This window comes from Lemur catta, chromosome 10 (assembly GCF_020740605.2).
Source record: "Lemur catta isolate mLemCat1 chromosome 10, mLemCat1.pri, whole genome shotgun sequence".
Lineage (NCBI taxonomy): Eukaryota > Metazoa > Chordata > Mammalia > Primates > Lemuridae > Lemur > Lemur catta.
In genome coordinates, this window is record NC_059137.1 from 2,282,289 (window position 1) to 2,300,161 (window position 17,873).

At 60.2% G+C, this 17,873-nt stretch overlaps 2 protein-coding genes across 11 annotated transcripts in view; both read left to right on the forward strand.

Moving 5' to 3' along the window:
- The window catches only part of ADAMTS13 (ADAM metallopeptidase with thrombospondin type 1 motif 13), a 30,494-nt gene extending 22,579 nt beyond the window's left edge, over positions 1-7,915 (forward strand). For 7 of the 10 annotated variants that reach the window (XM_045563913.1, XM_045563914.1, XM_045563917.1 and 4 more), the window contains 8 exons: positions 961-1,090; positions 2,033-2,215; positions 3,929-4,133; positions 4,550-4,871; positions 5,360-5,506; positions 5,761-5,937; positions 6,726-6,910; positions 7,470-7,915. In XM_045563913.1, coding sequence (XP_045419869.1) covers positions 961-1,090; positions 2,033-2,215; positions 3,929-4,133; positions 4,550-4,871; positions 5,360-5,506; positions 5,761-5,937; positions 6,726-6,910; positions 7,470-7,673 — 1,553 coding nt within the window. In that variant the 3' untranslated portion in view covers positions 7,674-7,915. The other 3 variants (XR_006737972.1, XM_045563920.1, XM_045563922.1) reach the window with 3 other exon arrangements.
- A 343-nt stretch (positions 7,916-8,258) lies between these two features.
- On the forward strand, positions 8,259-16,941 carry CACFD1 (calcium channel flower domain containing 1). Its single transcript, XM_045563924.1, has 5 exons — positions 8,259-8,480; positions 11,477-11,549; positions 12,940-13,065; positions 16,160-16,267; positions 16,757-16,941. Exons 1-5 carry the CDS (start codon positions 8,360-8,362, stop codon positions 16,845-16,847), a joined length of 519 nt encoding a protein of 172 aa, XP_045419880.1. The 5' UTR covers positions 8,259-8,359; the 3' UTR covers positions 16,848-16,941.
- Positions 16,942-17,873: the final 932 nt, after the last annotated feature.

The following is a 17,873-nucleotide window of genomic DNA, read 5'->3' on the forward strand; positions in this document are numbered from 1 at the left end:
CCATGAAGCACCAACTGCCCGTCCCCATCTCCCAGCCCCTGTCACCCTCCCTTTCACTTTCTGTTTTAATGAATTTGGTGACTCTGGGGACCTCGTGTGAGTGGAATCACACAGCATCTGTCCTTTTGTGTCTCCCTTGTTTCACTGAGCACAATGTCCTCAGAGTTGTTCCGTGCTGTGGCACGTGTCAGATTCTCCTTCCTTCTTAAGGCTGAGAAACATCCCGTGGCAGGTGTTTGTAACTGCATGGTTGCCGTCGCTCGCTCCTGGAGGGACGCGTGGCTTGCTTCCGCGTGCCCGCTGCTGTGCGCAGTGCCCCTGTGGACATGGGCACGAGTGTCTGTTGGAGGTCCTGCTGTCAATGTTCTTGCTCACCCGGCGTTCTCGGGCTGGCTCGCTCTTTGGGCAGCGCCCAGAGTGGCCTGGCGGGTCGCACGGTGGCTCCGTGCCGTCTGGGGGGCTGCTGCACTCTCCGCCGCGGCACGCGAGGCTTCCAGTTTGCACGTCCTCGCCGACACCCGTGACTCTCTGTGTTTGATAGTAGCCACCGATGGCTCACATGAGAAGATGCGCAGTGTTCCTAGCAAAAACCCTGACTACTTGCTCAGTAAAACTTCACCCTGTTTAGAACAAAGGCCAGGAAGAGATTTTCTTTTGAGGATACTCCTAAAGGAGAGATTTGAGGAAACTGGTCCTAATCACATCTCTATAAGAAACACAGTAGAAGATTTTCATGTCGTAATTCTTATAATGCCCCGCAATAAACAATAGCAACTACCATGTCTTGAGCACCTACTATGTGCCAGGCACTTCATATCTCCCCTTTCAGACTCTTGAATGACTCTTCAAGGTGGACTCAAAGCCCCGTGCCCTATCTGCTAGAGCTGTCCAGCAAGCCGGTGCCTGTGGTCTGCTGAGCCCACCTCTTGGGGTGCGGGGGTCCCTGCTTGTTCCCTGCAGGCCTGATGGGGCTGCGTGTCCTGTGCGTGGACTCCGCCCTCAGGGTGCCTGTGCAGGAGGAGCTGTGTGACCCGGCAAGCAAGCCTGGGAGCCGGCGGGAGGCCTGCCACGCTGTCCCGTGCCCTGCGCGGTGAGTGTGGGGAGCAAGGCTGTGCAGGGGAGGCAGTCTGACCTCGGAGGCAGCTTCCTGTGGGCCGCTGGCCTTCTCCCTGCAGGTGGGAGGCTGGGCCTCAGCACGGTGCCTGGTGACCTGCAGGGTGGGGGGTACCACTGGCTGTGTGTTGTCCTGTCCCCCTGCCCCACTCCCAATGCTGGGCAGCGCCTCAGCCCAGCCCCCTCGAGGACTGCAGCCCGGAGCCCTGCCCTGCCAGGTGGGCCCCTTCCCAAGGAGACAGGTGGTCCTAGGTCTGCATCCTGGCTCTGCCCTCACCTCCAAAGCCATCCTCCTGACCCTGTGTCCTCGCCTGCAGGAGTGATGCCCCCGGAAGGCCATGTGGGTAGAATGAGATGGTCCTGCATGTAAAGGGCGTCGCACGGGATGTGGGCTGCTGGGGGCTACGTGGCTGATGGGGCGTGTACTCATCACCTGCCCTTCACTGAGCACCTATGCCCCGGCTGTTCTGGCGCGGGGGGACACAGCAGAGAACAGGGCAGACAAACGTCCCTGCCCTCCGGGAGCTGACGTTGGGGGCAAGGTGGGGACAGCCCGCAAATCAGTCTGACAGGTGGCGTCTGGTGGGACGGAAGGCAGGCTGGAGGGCTGGCGCTGCTGCTGCGGGGATCCCACTGGGTACAGACAGCTCTGCGGGGCCGTGGGTGCCCTCTCCTCCCCCCACTGCCTCTTGGACACATCTGCTGCTGGCCCTCAGCGTCTCTGCCTGTAAAATGGGTCTGTCTGACAGCTTTTTGTCCGCTGAGCCTCTCGGTGGGGACGTGAGAGGGACCCTCAGAGAGAGAACTTCTGGCCCTTCCTGGCCTCCTGTCTCTTCCCAGTCTGGGGAGACAAGGGAGACCTGGCTCCTCTGGGTTCCCAGGCCGTGGCCGTGTGGCCTCCCTGACTCCTGTTTCCCAGGTGGCGGTACAAGCTGGCAACCTGCAGCGCGAGCTGTGGGGGCGGGGTTGTGCGGAGGACCCTGTACTGTGCCCGGGCCCAGGGGGAGGACAGTGCCGAGGAGATCCTGCCGGATGCCCAGTGCCAGGGGCTGCCTCGCCCAGAGCCCCAGGAGCCCTGCAGCCCGGAGCCCTGCCCACCCAGGTGGGTGGCTGGCTGCATGGCGGGAGGGGCCCTCCTGCGCCAGGCACATGCCAGGCCAGGTGCTGTGGGAACCAAAGGGCAGCTCAGCGGCCCAGGTGACAGTCTGTAGGGAACAGGACTGCGGGCAGGCTGTGCTGTGCAAGGTGAGGGGGAAGTGCCGGCACACCGGGCTGGGTGTGCTGTGGGGCCACGCAGGGCCGGAGGGTGTGAGCGCCAGCTCTCGCCACGGGGGAGGGGCCCTGACACAGGACAGAACAGTGCTCAAGCCCGTGGGGGCCAGAGTGTGGGGGAGTATTCTCCTACCGCGTTCACAATTCTTTCACGTGTTCTTTCTGCAGTTTTGCAGTTTTAATTACGAAATGCCACCATGTTCCATGACCCAGATTCGATAGCCAGAACCACATTGCCCGGTTTCCTCCTGTCCCCTAAGTTTTACATAAATCCACCATTACAGAAAACAGTTCATTTACATTTAAACCCTTAACTCATCTGTGACTTACCTGGAGACATTTCAGAGCAGGGACCGAATGTTTTCTTCCCAAATCGCTAACCAGCGGCGTTCGTTGGATGCTCCCGTTTCCCGCAGATGGATCCCGCGTCGTGCCTGACCCTGGCGTGCGCTGGAGTCTAGCTCTCAGCTTTCTGCCAGACTCTGGGTTTTTCTTGAGCTGTCCCTTCCCCACATCAAATTGTTTACATTCTGTGGCCCTACAGTCCATGTGACATCCAGAGCACGGTGCGTCTTGGTTTCTTTGCTTGTGCTAAGTGCCTTGGCTACGTGTCTGTTTATTTTTCCATGTCATAATTAGAGGTGATCTGAGATTTTATGAGAATTATGTTTGCACACGAGCCCCGGCTACCCCTGGACGTTGCTGTAGCCACTGGGCTCCTCGTTACTCTGGAACATTCCAAGGATCCTCCTGCCTTAGCTTCCTGCTGCCTGGTGCCTCCTTCTCTGGAGTCCCCTCCTCAGGCTGTGCTCAGAGGGGTGCTTCGCCCCTGGGGCTCTGCTCCTTGTGTTGTCCCTGTGTCACTGCCACACAGCTATTTCTTCCTTCCTTTCTCCGTCTTCCTTCTAGGGCAGTGGTTTCTCAACCAGGGACAATTTTGCCTCCCAGGGGACGTTGGCCACTCCTGGAGAGAATTTGTCACAGCTGGAGAAGGAGACTTGCTCCTGGCATCCAGTGAGCAGAGGCCGGGTGCTGCTGAACACCCTATACTACACGGGACAGCCCCGTGACGCAGAATCACCCTGTCCCAAATGTCAGTGGTGCCGAGAGTGGGGGGCTTGGTTCGGGTCACTGTCCAGGCCCACGGAAGGCACGGCTTTGAGAGGCAGCACCGCACGGTCCAGAGGGCAGGGAAGTGTCGCCAGCCTGGGTTCCAGTCAGGGCTCTGACAAATGCCAGCATTATTATGTAGGGAATGACCGCAACTTACCACAAGCAGCACTGATGGTTTTACGACCCTCTGGCGGCAGATCTGATTTCCATTTCCCAGGGCCCCCCGGGCGGCTCTGTGGGGTGTTAGCAGGTGCTGTGTGATAGAGGGAACGAAAGGGAGACCCCAGCTAGGGGAAAGCGGTCTCTTCCCTGCAGAGCCTTTCAGAACCGTCCTGTGCCAGTGGCCCCGTGAGTGGACGGGGGCCTGGGGCCTGCCCGGGCACTGTCTGAGGCCACTCGGGCAGGGAGCCTCTCTCTGGGTCTCCTGCAGGTGGAAAGTCACGGCCCTCGGCCCCTGCTCGGCCAGCTGTGGCCTCGGCACTGCTAGGCGCTCGGTGGCCTGCGTGCAGCTTGACCAAGGCCAGGACACAGAGGTGGATGAGGCGGCCTGTGCAGCTCTGGTGCGGCCCCAGGCCAGCGTCCCCTGCCTTGTTGATGACTGTGCCTACCGGTGGCACGTCAGCACCTGGACAGAGGTGAGCACGGCTGGAGGGGCTCACGTACAGTGTCGGGGCACAGGGGTGCAGCAGACAGGGACGAGCTGCAGCCCTGAGGCCTGCTCTGCAGCCACTGTCTGCCTCTGTCACAAGGACCTGGGCATCTGGCTGGATGGGGAGGAGAGCCGGGCGGGCAGTGACAGACGCTGTGGAGGGAGAGGGTTCCAACATGGAGCACCTGACCCCTGCTCTGTGGCTCGGAGAGGCAGAGAGGCTTCAGCGGTGACGGTTAGAGGGTGACCCATGCAAGGTTACCTCTCAGCCTCAGTTTGTGCCTCTGTAGAATGGGGACACTTGCCTGCCTCCCAGGTGGTGCAGAGATTATACAGGGGATCACGCCTGGCCTGTGGTCACCCTCTGGGAGGGTCGGCCCTGACTCTTCCCTCTCTTGGCAGTGCTCCGTCTCCTGCGGGGATGGCATCCAGCGCCGGCAGGACACTTGCCTTGGACCCCGAGCCGGGGCGCCTGTGTCAGCAAACTTCTGCCAGCACCTGCCCAAGCCAGTGACCCTGCGGGGCTGCTGGGCCGGGCCCTGTGTAGTGGAGGGAACACTCAGCCCAGCACCCCATGAGGAAGCTGCTGCCCCAGGCCAGATCACAGTGGCACCTGCTGCTGCTGCTTCCCTGGAGGGGCCCCAGCCCCAGGCCCACCTCCACTCCCTGGCTTCCCAGACCCTGCGGCTCCGGCCCAGTCGCCGGGAAAGCCCAGCGCGGCCCAGTTACGTTCCTTCCTTCTTTCTGTCGGGAGGCTGTCCGCAGGAGTGGTGGGCAAAGGCATTTCCACCGGTGGGAGCTGGGACAGGCACTTGGTCCCCTGGGATGCACGCAATTGGGCTGAAGGGATGTGCCTTGGAGGCCAGGCTCAGGGCTGGCCCACTTCCTACCTGGCAAGGGGAAAGTCACTGTCATCATTATCAAGGTCAAGTGACTCAAAGGCTTCAGAGTCGGAAACCCGTGTCTGAGTGACCCAAAGCCATGCACTGCCCTAGGCACTGCCCCCCTGCTGGGGCATCTGCAAGTGGCTCTGTGCTTGATGGGAGCCTCTGACCCACGCAGACCCCTGACCTCAGAAGGCTTCCAGCTGGGCCTAGGAGGATGTGCTCCACCCCCGCTGCCCAGTCTCTTTCCTCAGCACGGAAAGCCCTAGCCCCCGTCCTGCTGGGGACCCGCAAGCTCTGCTCACCTGTGCTCCTGCTGCCTTTCCAGGTGCCTGTGGCGGGCAGCACCTTGAGCCAGCTGGGACCATTGACATGCGAGGCTTGGGGCAGGCAGACTGTGCGGTGGCCATCGGGCGGCCCCTGGGGGAGGTGGTGACCCTCCAAATCCTCGAGAGTTCCCTCAACTGCAGTGCAGGTATGTCCAGGGCCACACAGGCAGCCGCTGTCAGTGATGGGCCCTGCCAGATGCCAGCATGACTGCAGCGTGCCCGGCCCCCCTCGTGACGGGGCATGGTGATCCCCATTTTACAGATGAGGAAACTGAGAGATTAGTGAGTGGGAGAGCCAGTGATGGGAGAGTCGGGACTCCATCGCGGATCAGTCCGCCCTGGAGCCGCCTCCTGCTGCCCCGAGTAGGGTGCCGGTGCCTCACTGCACTGTTGCTCCTAGGGGAGACGCTGCTGCTTTGGGGCCGGCTCACGTGGAGGAAGTCGTGCACTAGGCTGTCTGGCAAGACCTTCAGCCCCAACACCAACACACTGCTGGTGAGGCAGCGCCGTACGAGGCAGGCAGGCGGAGTGGTGCTGCGGTATCAGAGCTGGCCTGCCCTGGGACCCGTCCACAGAGGTAGCGAGCCGTCGCACCCCCCACCTCCTGCAGGGAAGCCCAGGCCAGGCAGCGGGGTGGCTGGATGCTGTGGGGGACAGTGGGCAAGACACCGGGGGAGCCGACTGGGATGGGAGGAGCCCGGAAGCGGCGAGTGTTGGTCCGCATGTGTGGTCAAGATGAGGCCCGAGATGAACGCTGCATCCCTTCCTCTTGGGGGTGTGCAGCAAGATGGGTGGGCGTGGGACTCGGTCCACAGCCCCACCCTATCCCTTGGGCCATTGCTCCACGCACATGCCAAGCGCACGGGTGCTGCTGGGTGCTGCCAGACGGCAAGAGCCCCCGTCATTGTACTGCTTCTCCCCAGCTGCCCCACAAGCAGGCACCTGCCTCGAGGACGGCTAGGAGGGGCAGGAAGGGGGGCTTGAGTGGAGCTCTAGTGACGGGGATGGCTGACATGGATGGAACCCATCCTTGGTGCCTGGTTCAGTGTCAAGCACTTTGCAGGCGTGACTTCATTGAGTCCTCCTAAAAACTCCCCTTCCCAGTGCGTGCCACGGTTCCCTTCAATTACAGAGGAAGGAACTAAAGGTCAGCATTTAAGGCTTTTGCCTAAAGTCACTTGGCCAGGAAGTGGTAGAGGTGGGGTTCAGGGGGCTTCTACCTGGGAGCCACCGTATCGACCACAGCACCATACTGTCCCCGGCTGTGAGCTGAGCTGCGCTGGCCTCTGGCATCAGCAGTCAGTCTGTGCTCCTGTGTCCCTGAAGTGGCCCACACCCAGTCCACCCATCTGCTGTCCCCTGCAGAATGTGACAGACAGCTCTTTGGACCCCGGGGTGAAATTGTGAGTCCCTCTCTGAGTCCAGACAGGAGGAACGCAGGGGGCTGCCGGCTCTTCATCAACGTGGCCCCCCAGGCCCGAATTGCCATCCATGCCCTAGCCATGGACGTGGGCACTGGGACCGAGGGAGCCCATGCCAGCTACATCTCGGTGAGGCTACCAGGACAGCCACAGAAGTGGGCTGGCTTTTGCCATGGGACAGGGAGTGCTGGGCTAGGGGACCCTTTTAGTTTATTTCAGACCAAAACCCTAAAAATCACTAATGGAAGAATGGGGGAAGAGACTTTTCTCCACTTAGTCACCAACAAATGTTTATTGAGCTACTGCAAAAGTAAAATAGAAAAGAACTTTTCTGATGTAGACTGCCCGTTAACAGGGGCTGAAGCACAGTTTTACAGCGGGATATAACTTTGCCAGAAGAGTGGCTCTGCCTCGGGTTTTGTGTGTCCCCGGGAGAACTGCCCGCAAGCTGGTCCCAGGGGAGGCAGCTGGCCTCTGGAATCAGACAGATCTGGCTCAAATCCCCACCCTGGCACCCTGGCTCTGTGTCCTTGGGGGGTGACATAACTTCCCTGAGCTCAGAGTTCTGGGTCGGATAACAGTGTTCTCCTGATAGGGCTCTTGTGAGCATCCCGAGTGCTGAGACCCTGCAGGTTACGCTTCCATGACCGCTGCTGGCTAATTGTCACCTCCTGGCTGTTCCTCCCAGATCCGGGACATCCACAGCCTGAAGACCACAACGTTCCACGGGCAGCAGGTGTTCTACTGGGAGTCAGAGGGCAGCCAGGTGGAGATGGAGTTCAGCCAGGGCTTCCTGGAGGCGCAGGCCAGCCTGCAGGGCCAGTACTGGGCTCTCCAACCCCGGGCGGGGAAAGAGGACAAGTGGCGGGGGTCCCGCCGGGCCCTGCCTTAGCTTCCCCTCTCGCACATCGGCAGTTGCCCCCAGTCCTGGGAGGCAAAGGCCGGACCGACATGTACTGAGCACTTCCTAGGCGTCTGGCCAGCCCTGGAGGGTTGACATCTGGCCTCCGCTTTCCAGCTCTGACTTGCTCCAGGTTTAGGGTCTTCTCCAGCGTCCAGAAGGCTGGGGGCGGGGCTGGAGACTCTGGAAAGGCACCCCCAGCCCTGGGCACAATAAAAGAAACGTGCACCTGGGCTGCATTTTCTTCCCTTGACCTGCCCGAACCCGCTTGAACCCACCGCGGCGGGGCGGGGACGCCTGGGCGGTAGGCTATGCCCCGACGTGAGCGGGCCCCGGCAGGGAGAAGGAAAGGCGACGGGGGCGCGGGCAGCAGGGCCCTGCGGCTGGCGCCGAGGCCACTGTACAGAGCCGCGACCCAGGTCTCCGGGGCGCGTCTGCCCGCCTGGCCGACCTCACGCAACAGCCCCGCCCCCTATGCTAATGACCGCCGACCCGCGAGCCCGCCCCTATGCTAACGAGCGCCGGCCCGCGAGCCCGCCCCTATGCTAATGAGCGCCGGCCCGCGAGCCCGCCCCTATGCTAATACCCACCTCTCCCACAAGGCCGCGTGCCGGCGTCGACGCGGCCGGTTCCGGATCCCTTTGTGAGGGCCGCGGGCGGCGCCGGACGGCAGCACCATGAGCGGCTCGGCCGGGGCGGCTGCGGCGTCCGCCAGCTCCGCGCCACCCGCGCAGGAGGAGGGCATGACGTGGTGGTACCGCTGGCTGTGTCGCCTGTCGGGGGTGCTGGGGGCCGTCTGTGAGTACCCGGCCCGGAGGGGCCGGCCCGCCGCGCATGCGCGTCTCGCGGGAGGGCCCTCACCCCAACCCGGGTCGGGGTCTGCGGGGCGCCGGCGGCCTGCTGGGCGGGGCGGGGCCGGCGTCTTGGGTTGCCATGGTTGCGGCCCTGGTCCGCCCGCCTAGGTGCCCCGCTGGGCTGACGGTTCCGGGAACCCCGGGAGGGAGCGGGCCCCCGGGGAGCGCAGCACCGGCCCCGCACCGGGCGGCCCCTTCGAGGCTGCGGTTAGTGGCGCGCATGTGCGGGCCGCGCGGATTCGGGGCGCGGGGCGCGTGCTGAGCCCGCCCGGTGCGCGTCACCTGCGGCCTGGCTCGCGGGCGGGCGGCGGCCAGCCTGGCCTTGGGCGGGAACCGTCTGGACGCCGGGCGGGGGCGGGTCTGCTCAGACTGGGGTCCGAGCAGGAGGTTTCCCGAAAGTCCGGTGTCGCCAGGGCACAGGTGGCCCCGGGGGCGCGGGGCGGGGAGCGGCGGGCGGCGGCCTCTGCCCGGGCCTTCGTTGCTGCCCGGCTGCGGCTCAGGCGCTCCCTCCCTCCGAGCCGCCGGACCGGGCTCCCGGGAAGCCAGGCTCTTCCCGCACGAGGCCAAGGAAGGCAGATCTGCCACCGCCGCGGTCCCCAGCCTTTGCGGCACCGGGACCGGTTTCATGGGAGACAGTGTTTCCACGGACAGGGGTGGGGGTGGAGCTCGGGCGGATTCCTAATAGGCCACTACCTTTGCCATGCCGTGGCCCGGGGGTTGGGGACCGCAGTGCCACAGACGTGAAATAAAGATCACATGGCTGGCCTTCCAAAGGCAAATAGAAGTTTGCATGATGTGAGGGGAGAGGGCACGTGCAAGGCCTTAGAAAGGGAATGTCTGTTGAGGAAGTCTGCAGGGATTAAAGAGTACCCCGCCAGCTCTCCTGCCAGAAGGGACCTCCTCTCAGGGTCACCTTCAAGTCCCACAGTCTTGGCAGGCGGGTGGAGGGCAGAAGGAGGGTCAGGCAGGGTGGTGCAGGTGAGGAGTGTGCTGTCTGGCAAGGTGTGCCCTTATCCAGAGGCAGCGGTGAGGCAGGTCTGAGTCCCTGTCCCTGCTGTTCAGAGCAAGCAGGTGTTTGACTCTGCAGGAGAGACTGGTGGGCTCGAGGGCTGGTCTCAGGGATTAGGGTGGGTGGTGGAGAAAGGAAAGGTCCTGATTTTGGCCTGTAGGACACCACCCTCCCTCCATCTTGGTCAGTGGCCCTGCTGACCCCCAGGTTAACCCTGGAATCCCACCTAGTCTGTGCTTCTCCAGGGGGGCACCTGTGCCTGCCCCAGGAGTGCACGGTGCCTTGTGGGGCCTGCAGATAGATGCAGCTTCAGGAGAAGCTAAACTTACGGCATCGCCCTGAATTGTCAGTTTCACCTGCAGACTGGGGGCGTTGTTATGTGAATACCAAATACTATATACAAGGTAGAATGTAGGTGTGTTAGAGATGCAACAGGGATTCAAACAGGGCCTGGGTCAGGTTGCCGTCCTTTAGGGTGAGTGGCCTTTTCCTTGGGTCCTAAGAGCATCTGGAGGTAGATGATTGCACAGTGACACTCCCCTCACATGGAAGATGCCAGCACTGAGACCCCCGAGTGGACATCTCAAACCCTTTGTTGTTAAAGGACTCCTGGCTGGAGCCTGCTAGGCTGGGCTAAGACCTGGTCCTCCCCCAAGGCTGGCTGTGGGGGGGACAGAGGGGGTGGGCTTGGGGCTGGAAGCGACCTGCTGACTGCAGCAGGAAGGCAGGCGCTGTCAGCTGAGGCCAGGCACAGCTGACTCGCAGGGAGAGGCCCTGCTGTCCACTGGACACACTGCCAGGGCAGACGGTCCCTCACGGTCTGTGGTTCTGGGGGTCCTTGCTGTCTGAAGGCATATGTTCCTAAGGATGTGCTGAGGATAGGTGCCACCTTTGAGTCCTGCCTTTTAGAAGGAGATCTTGGGGTCACACAAGGGCAGTCCCATTGCATTTTGGGCTCACTTCATCTGGTTTCCTCCTGTCGCCTGCTGCCTGCATAGGGTGACATGGGAGAACGGTGGAATTCCTGACCCGTGTCAAAGGATCGGGTGCAGAGGAGCTACTGCAAGTTTAATGAGCTGGTGGCTGTTGCTGCCTTGCAGGGCCCAGCTTCCCCCACTGCCCCACTGCCGGCTCCCTGGAACTGCCTCTTGCGCCCCTGGGGTTCTTGTGAAGCCGGCTGTGGGCTGTGGGTGGAGCAGTGTGGTTGGGAGTGGAGGAAGGTCAAGGTGCCACACTTGGGTGTCAGTGAAGCCACCATCTGGGGTAGAAGAGACACATCATCTCCCTCAGGGCCGTTTGGGATTGCAGCGGTGGGTGGGCTGGGCTGTGGGACTTGCCCATGTACAGAAGGGAAAGCTGCCCAGAAAGATGAAGAGCATGTGCCCAAGGTCACTTGGTCTTACCTGGTTCCAATCTCTGTTCCGAGAGAGGCACCCCTTGTCCCGGCCAAAATCCAAGCCACGTTTTCCAAGTCAGAGGACTTCTTGTGTGGCCAGCCCTGTGAATGGTGACAAGTGGCACTTACTGAGGACTGATTAACCTTGCAAGACATTGTCTCTTTAATGCTAACCACTCTTTGGGTGTTGTACATCTGGGGTCAGAGGGTCAGCTCCCTTGTGCCTTAGAATGGAGGGAGGGTTAGATGCCCTCACAGCCTCCCGAGCTCCAAGGGCCACCTGCAGCCTGGCCACCACCTTCTGGGGGCCTGGGGCAAGTCGCCTCACCTGTCTAAGTCTTGTCCTTACCTGTGAGCAGTTATGTTGCCTCATCTGTCTCAGATGACAGGGGGACCTCCGGGTGCTGCGAGAAGAAGCGGGTGCTGAGTGTCCGAAGGGACGCTCCAGATTTCTCAAGCCACCTCCTCGGGCGGCCTTGCCCGCAGGCCTCTCTCCACTCCCTGCTCATTCCCTCCCCTGTCTCTTGCTTTCAAGCTTGTGCGGTCTCTGGCCTCTTCAACTGCGTCACTATCCACCCTCTGAACATCGCGGCTGGCGTGTGGATGATGTGAGTAGTGCGTGGCTGTCCTGCCTGCCAGGTCCCGGGCGCTGGGTTTCTGGCTGAGGTGTGGGTCTTCTCCTTCACGCTCCCACCTTGTCCAGGTTTCCTCACGAGGAAAGCCCCCCAGGCTTTCATCGGGTGCAGGGCTGAGGCCACAGATGTTGCCTGAGTGTCCCCTGAGTCCCATGTGTGGACGCCAAGCCCACTGCAATGGGGCCTTTGCCCTCTGGGAGCTCCCAGGGCTGTGGCGTGGGAGACTGGCCACTGGGGCTGGCTGAGGGGCAGGGCCATCCGGCCCAGGGGCGGGTGAGCCAGCCAGAGGTGGACGGGAGACGCAGGTCAGAGTTGGCACAGAGCCAGCGGTCAGCACCCCCTCATGGGAGTCCTGTGCGCATGCCTGCAGGGGTCTCTGCATTGCACTGGGAAGGAAGGCGGGTGAGGGCAGGCCAGTGCAGCTGTGGCCCAGTGGGACCCCCTGAGGTGCGCAGGAAGTGTCTGCGCACCAAGAATTTGGTAGTGTCCTCAGGCGGTGCGGAGGTGGACCAGATGCAGGACCCACCTTTACGGACCTCAAGTCAGTAGAGGGACTGGGGGGCTTGCTGTGGCAGGGCCCCAGGGCCTGTGCTGGCCAGAGGCACTGGGCCAGGCTTCAGGGGTGGAGTGCAGGATTGGCGGAGTCCATGGTGGAGGAGGCCTGGTGTTCCTGCTTGGCGCTTGGGTGGGCTCTTGGGCGGCCTGAGCTTTGTTCTGTTTGTTAAACCGGTAAAGATAGCACCTTCCTCCCAGGCTTGGGGGCAGATGGAAGGGCCTGGTGCGTTTGACCGGCTCAGTGTCAGGTAACACTTATCCACCTGTAGAATACACAGAGACTGGCACAGACGCCTTCAGTCACCAGTAGCTGTCCCCAGCCCAACACAGGGGCTGGGCAGAGGGCTTGCTGAGTTCCTTCCTCCCCAGCTCGGGCAGTCAGCCCTCGGCGACTGGACTGGCTGGCTCCGGCTCTCTGCCTGTCCTGGGCGGCAGCCTTGCAGCGCTGGGGCGACAGTACTGATTGCCAGCAGAGCCGCTGAGTGCTTAGAGAAACACCCTGCTGGGGGGCTTTCCCCCGTGTCACAGGAGAGGCTAACAGGAAGCTCAAACCCAGACTCTGTCCTCTGGGGGTATTCAGCTGAGCTGGGGAGACTGGCCTGTGGGAGTGCCGGGCACAGGTGAAGTGTTTAGCAGAGGCTCTGGGCGGGGAGAAGCAGGCGGGGAGAAGCAGGCGCCCTGGAGCTGGGGCAGCTTCCTGGAGGAGGAGGGGCTGGGGAAGGAGGGTGTCAGTCTTCGTGGCACTGAGGGCCGCCCTCACTCTCCCAGGACCCTCAGTCTCTGCTGTCTCTCGCCCCCGCCCCTCCAGCATGAACGCCTTTGTCCTGCTGCTGTGCGAGGCACCCTTCTGCTGCCAGTTCGTGGAGTTTGCAAATACGGTGGCAGAGAAGGCGGACCGGCTGCGCGCCTGGCAGAAGGCTGTCTTCTACTGCGGGTGAGGGGCTGCTGGCGGGGCCCTGCGACACAGTTCCCCAAAACCTTGCTGAGCACACGGCCCGGAGGGCAGATGAGGGTGTTGGGGAGGGTGGGCAGGGAGCAGGTGCATTCATTTCAGAGCAATTTGATGATAGCTGCTAGAAAAGGTGAGCCAGCAGTTGTGCGTCGGGAAATTCTGCTCCCGGCTGTACCGCAGACGTGAGAGGTCAAAGGTATATGGGCATGAACTGCAGCATTGTATAATACATAGAAAAATGGGAAATCTCTGGAATTTGGGTCCGTCAGCTGGGAATTGTTGTGGTGGGGACATTATAGTAGGGCCGTGTGACATGCTTCTGTGCCGCCTTTCCAGAGAGTGTGGTCCATCTAGATATCCTGGCATGAAAGGGGAAAAACAAGTGGCAGAGTAGAAAACATTGTTTCCTAGATATGCTTTGAAACAATTTCCTGTTTCTGACAACAAAATCAATATGTGAGTCACATGTGAGTCATAAGATTGAACCAATTTCAGGATAAGTTTAATACACGGGGCCGGCATGATGGGTCACACCTGTAATCCTAGCACTCTGGGAGGCCGACCAAGGTGGGAGAATCACTTGAGCTTAGGAGTTAGAGACCAGCCTGAGCAAGAGTGAGACCCCCCATCTCTACAAAAAAAAAAAAAAAAAAAGAGGGAGAAGAAAAAACTTAGCCAGGCATGGTGGGGCACACCTGTAGTCCTAGCTACTCGGGAGACTGAGGCAGGAGGATCACTTGAGCCTAGGAGTTTGAGGTTGCTGTGAGCGAGGCTTGATGCCACTGCACTCTAGCTGGGGCAACAGAGTGAGACTCTTGTCTCCAAAAAAAAAAAAAAAAAACTTAATACACAGAAGATCCTAGAACAATGCCTGGTGGCTGGCAGCAGCAGCAATTTTTGTTGTTATTTTCTATATTATCTTTAGAAATAAATACAGACCAAAGCTCTCTTTGCCTTCATGGAGACCCGATGGTTTTGACAGTAAGAGAACAAGATGTGTGCTCAGTTCTGGTGGTGTCTGTTGTATTTGAGTCACAGAGGAATACAGATATCCTTTGGGTTTTTAAAACACCATTTTAAAAGTGCCACAGTAATACATATTCATTAAAAATAATTTGGAAAATAGGAAAATGGTACTCAAAGCCCCACTGCCTGTTGACCTGTTGACGTGTGCCCATCCTGTCCTAAGGAGTTTTCTAAAGTCTGTTTTTCACAGTTACAGCCATTATAAATGAGTCTGTGTCCTGCTGTTTTCACTTAGTGCAATGAAACGTTACTTTTACTGACAGGGACATTTACTCAGTGGGCACATCATGTGTTTCTTTATTTTTTCGCCATGGTGTGAGTCAGGCTGTGATGAACTGCCGTCAGCTGAAACTTTTCCTGTTTGTGATTTTCTTAGGATTTGTTTCCAGGTACGGAATTATGAGGTCAAAGATTATATTATGATCATTAAAAAGATTTTAGTGTGTGTGACTAAATTGCTTCCCAAAGAGGTCACTTGCATTTCTCCCCCGGCCCTCGCCCAGTGCCCAGTGCTGTGGACTGTGTTCACATTTCTATTTATTTCCTTGTTAACCAAGAGGTAAAATATTTTCCCGTATGTTCTAATGGCATTTTTTTATTTGAATGATTTTTTGTTTTCTTTTTAATCTCTTGGAATCTTAGTGTTTACTTAGCAAGATGTGTGTGTTTTCTATATTAAAGATGTTATAATCCTTTGTTACATTTGCTGCAAATATTTTTCTGGGCTGTTGTTTGCGTTTTTTTTTTAAAGAGATGGGGTCTGGCTTTGTTGCTCAGGCTGGAGTACAGTGGTGCAGTTCTCCTGCCTCAGCCTCCTGAGTAGCTGGGACTATAGGTGTGTGCCACCATGCCTGGCTAGTTTTACTTATTTTTTGCAGAGATGGGGTCTTGCCATGTTGCCCAGTCTGATCTTGAACTCCTAGGCTCAAGCGATCCTCCTGCCTCAGCCTCCCAAAATGCTGGTGTTACAGGCCACCGCGCCTGGCCTGCCTTTAATTTTGTGTTGTCGGGTTTTTTCTCCTATGGTCTTTCTTTTTCTTTATAATTTCTATTATTTTATTATTTTGAAAAAACATTTTTTTTGAGACATGGTCTTGCTCTGTTGCCTGGGCTAGGGTGCAGTGGCACCATCACAGCTCACAGCATCCTCCAACTCAAGGATCCTCAAGGGCTCAAGGATCCTCCCACCTCAGCCTCCCAAAGTTTTGGGATTACAGGCGTGAGCCACCACGTCTGGCCTTGACATTTTTTTTTTTAACTACAGAAAAATCGCATGACCACAGGTCCCGCAAGAATGGAAATTCAGGTTGAATGCGATTGGCTGTGAGTCCATCCTCCTGCGCAGGCAGCCTCCTCTAGGGAAGTGACAGGATGGAGTGCTGGTCTCCAGGTCACCAGGGCTTTCCGGGCCCAGTTAGCCTGAGAATTGCTGCTGGCCTGGAAATCCCAGCCCCGTGGTGTTTAGGCCCCAGGGGATCCCGCCACCAGGCGGCGCCAGAGGGCAGCAAGGTGGACATGCGCCGCACCCAGCCAGAGCTGCCCATGGCCGTCCCTGGGGTGCCTTCTGCAGCCCTTGCTGGCCGGGGTGTGGCCGGTGTGCTGTGCTGCTCAGAGCATCCGCCCGGTGCTCGTGCGGTTCTGGGCACATATTCCCTTCACGGAGAGGCTGAGCTGCCAAGAGGCGAAGTGACCTGCACCAGGCTGGTGAGGGACCGGACAGGACGCCACATTCTCTGGCCACAGCCTGTCTTTGGGCCGCTGAGGGTGAAGAGTGGGGGTGTTCGACCATCTCATTACTGTTTAGACCTTTCGGGATCACAGACCCTTTCAAAAATCTGGTGAAAGCTTTGGATCCTGTTCCCAGAAAACGTGCAGAATTTTGCAGACAAGTTCAGGGGTGTTTGAGGACTTTCTGACGCCTGGCTGTGAACCTGTGTCCCAGTCGATTTCGGGGATCTTTCCTGCCCCCTGCTGTCTGAGGGTCCGGGGACTCGGGAAGGACTCTGGCGCGGTGGTGGGGGCACCCCCATGATGTCTGCTCCTCCCCCAGGATGGCCGTGGTTCCTGTCGTCATCAGCCTCACCCTGACCACGCTGCTGGGCAACGCCATCGCCTTTGCCACGGGGGTGCTGTACGGACTCTCTGCTCTGGGCAAAAAGTGCGTGTGCAGGTCCCAGCCCTGGGGTGGGACTTCCCTTCCTGCCTCCTGAAGTCTCAGGGGCCCAGAGTGGCCCCTTTTATCCAGTGGTGGAAACAGGCGTGGAGGTTGTCAGAGACTCTCAGCAGTGTCTCTGGGGTGTTCGGCTCCAGGGCACAAAGGCGAGAGAAGGCCTGTAGCAGGGCTAGCACATGCGTGGCTCGCGAGAACCCCTTCCTGCCCGGTGCCCGCACCAGGTACCATGGTCAGTTGCCGCCCTCTGTCCTGCATGGCCCAGACGGAGGCTGATTCCTGCTCAGCCTATTATCCCAGGCAGCCTGTGCCCTCTCAGGTGACGAGGCAGCCCCCTGCCACCCTGGCAGTGGTCTCTGGGGAAATCAGAATGCCTGTGGGTCACGCCTGGGGCCCGGGCCAGGAGTCGGGCAGTGGCTGGGATGCCTGTGGGCTGGAGCCCGTGTGCCCTGTGACGCCGCCTCGCTCTCTCCCCAGGGGCGACGCCATCTCCTACGCCAGGATCCAGCAGCAGAGGCAGCAGGCGGACGAGGAGAAACTGGCGGAGACCCTGGAGGGGGAGCTGTGATGGGGCTGGGGCGCCCTCCCCTCCGCTCCTCTGGTTCCGTGAGCGACACCCGGATGAGGCTGGGACGTCGACCCTGAGGGACAGTCTGGCAGAGGCATCCTCTGCCCCGTCCCTCATGCCCAGAGTCCTCTGCCCCTTTTCCACTCTGCTGGTGCTGGGCCGGGCCGCAGGACTTGAGGCCGAACAGAGCCTGCGGCAGCTCTGCACGGGCACCCCGGCCCCGCTGCCCCGCCGGGTGGCTCTGTGGACTTCGCACTGTTGGCAGAGCCGCTGCTGGTTTGCCCCAGGCCCGGAGCAGCTTCCCCACGTTCAGCCGGGGCCTACCTCTGTGTCCTTTGCCTGGGCACTGAGCAGAGGGGGCTGCCCCAGCCCTCCCTGCAGGTGGAGGCCCTGGGGCCCGGAATGGCAGGGCAGTGTCCTGAGGCTGCCCACTGGCCGCAGCCTCCTGCCACTGCCCAGGGATATGGCCCCCTGCCACTCTGTCATCTGTGGGACAGGGCTCCCAGGATACACCTCCGTACCCCGAACAGCAGCCTTGGCAGTGACAGACAGCTGGGTGGGTGGTGCTCCTTGCCGCGTTCCCTGGAATCTTGGACACGAGCCACCCTAGACACCCTGCTGCCCTGCCTCCCACGGGCCTGCCTTGGGCCACTAGGTTTTGCCCTACCCCCCCAGGCCCTGGTGCTAAGGAAGTGGGGCAAGCAGGCCCTCCCTGGCACCTACGAGGGGCCCCACTACTCTGGCGTGGTCCGGCCATGTCAGCAGTGGCCCAAGCCCCCACCTCAGGTACTCCTGCCCGCCTGCCCCCAAGCCCTTCCTGCAGGGAACTTCTGCCTTTTCAGAGCAGGGCAGAGGCCAGAGTCACCCCCCACAGAGAGCTGTCCCTGCTGCCCTGCATGCCAGGCCCCCGGGAGCAAGGCCCGTGCAGGGGAGAGGTGGTGCCCAAGAGTGGATCCCATCCTCCGTCTGCCCTGTGCCCTCGGCCCGCTGGCTCCTCTGATTGCCAGGTGGGCCCCGAAGTAGCTG

What these genes read in the sequence shown, in the direction of transcription:
- CACFD1 (XM_045563924.1), top strand. Translation starts at nt 8,360, where the DNA reads ATGAGCGGCTCGGCCGGGGCGGCTGCGGCGTCCGCCAGCTCCGCGCCA. An exon ending in AAGGCTGTCTTCTACTGCGG is followed by an intron (nt 13,066 to 16,159) that starts GTGAGGGGCTGC and finishes CTCCTCCCCCAG; the next exon opens with GATGGCCGTGGTTCCTGTCG. An exon ending in CTCTCTGCTCTGGGCAAAAA is followed by an intron (nt 16,268 to 16,756) that starts GTGCGTGTGCAG and finishes CTCTCTCCCCAG; the next exon opens with GGGCGACGCCATCTCCTACG.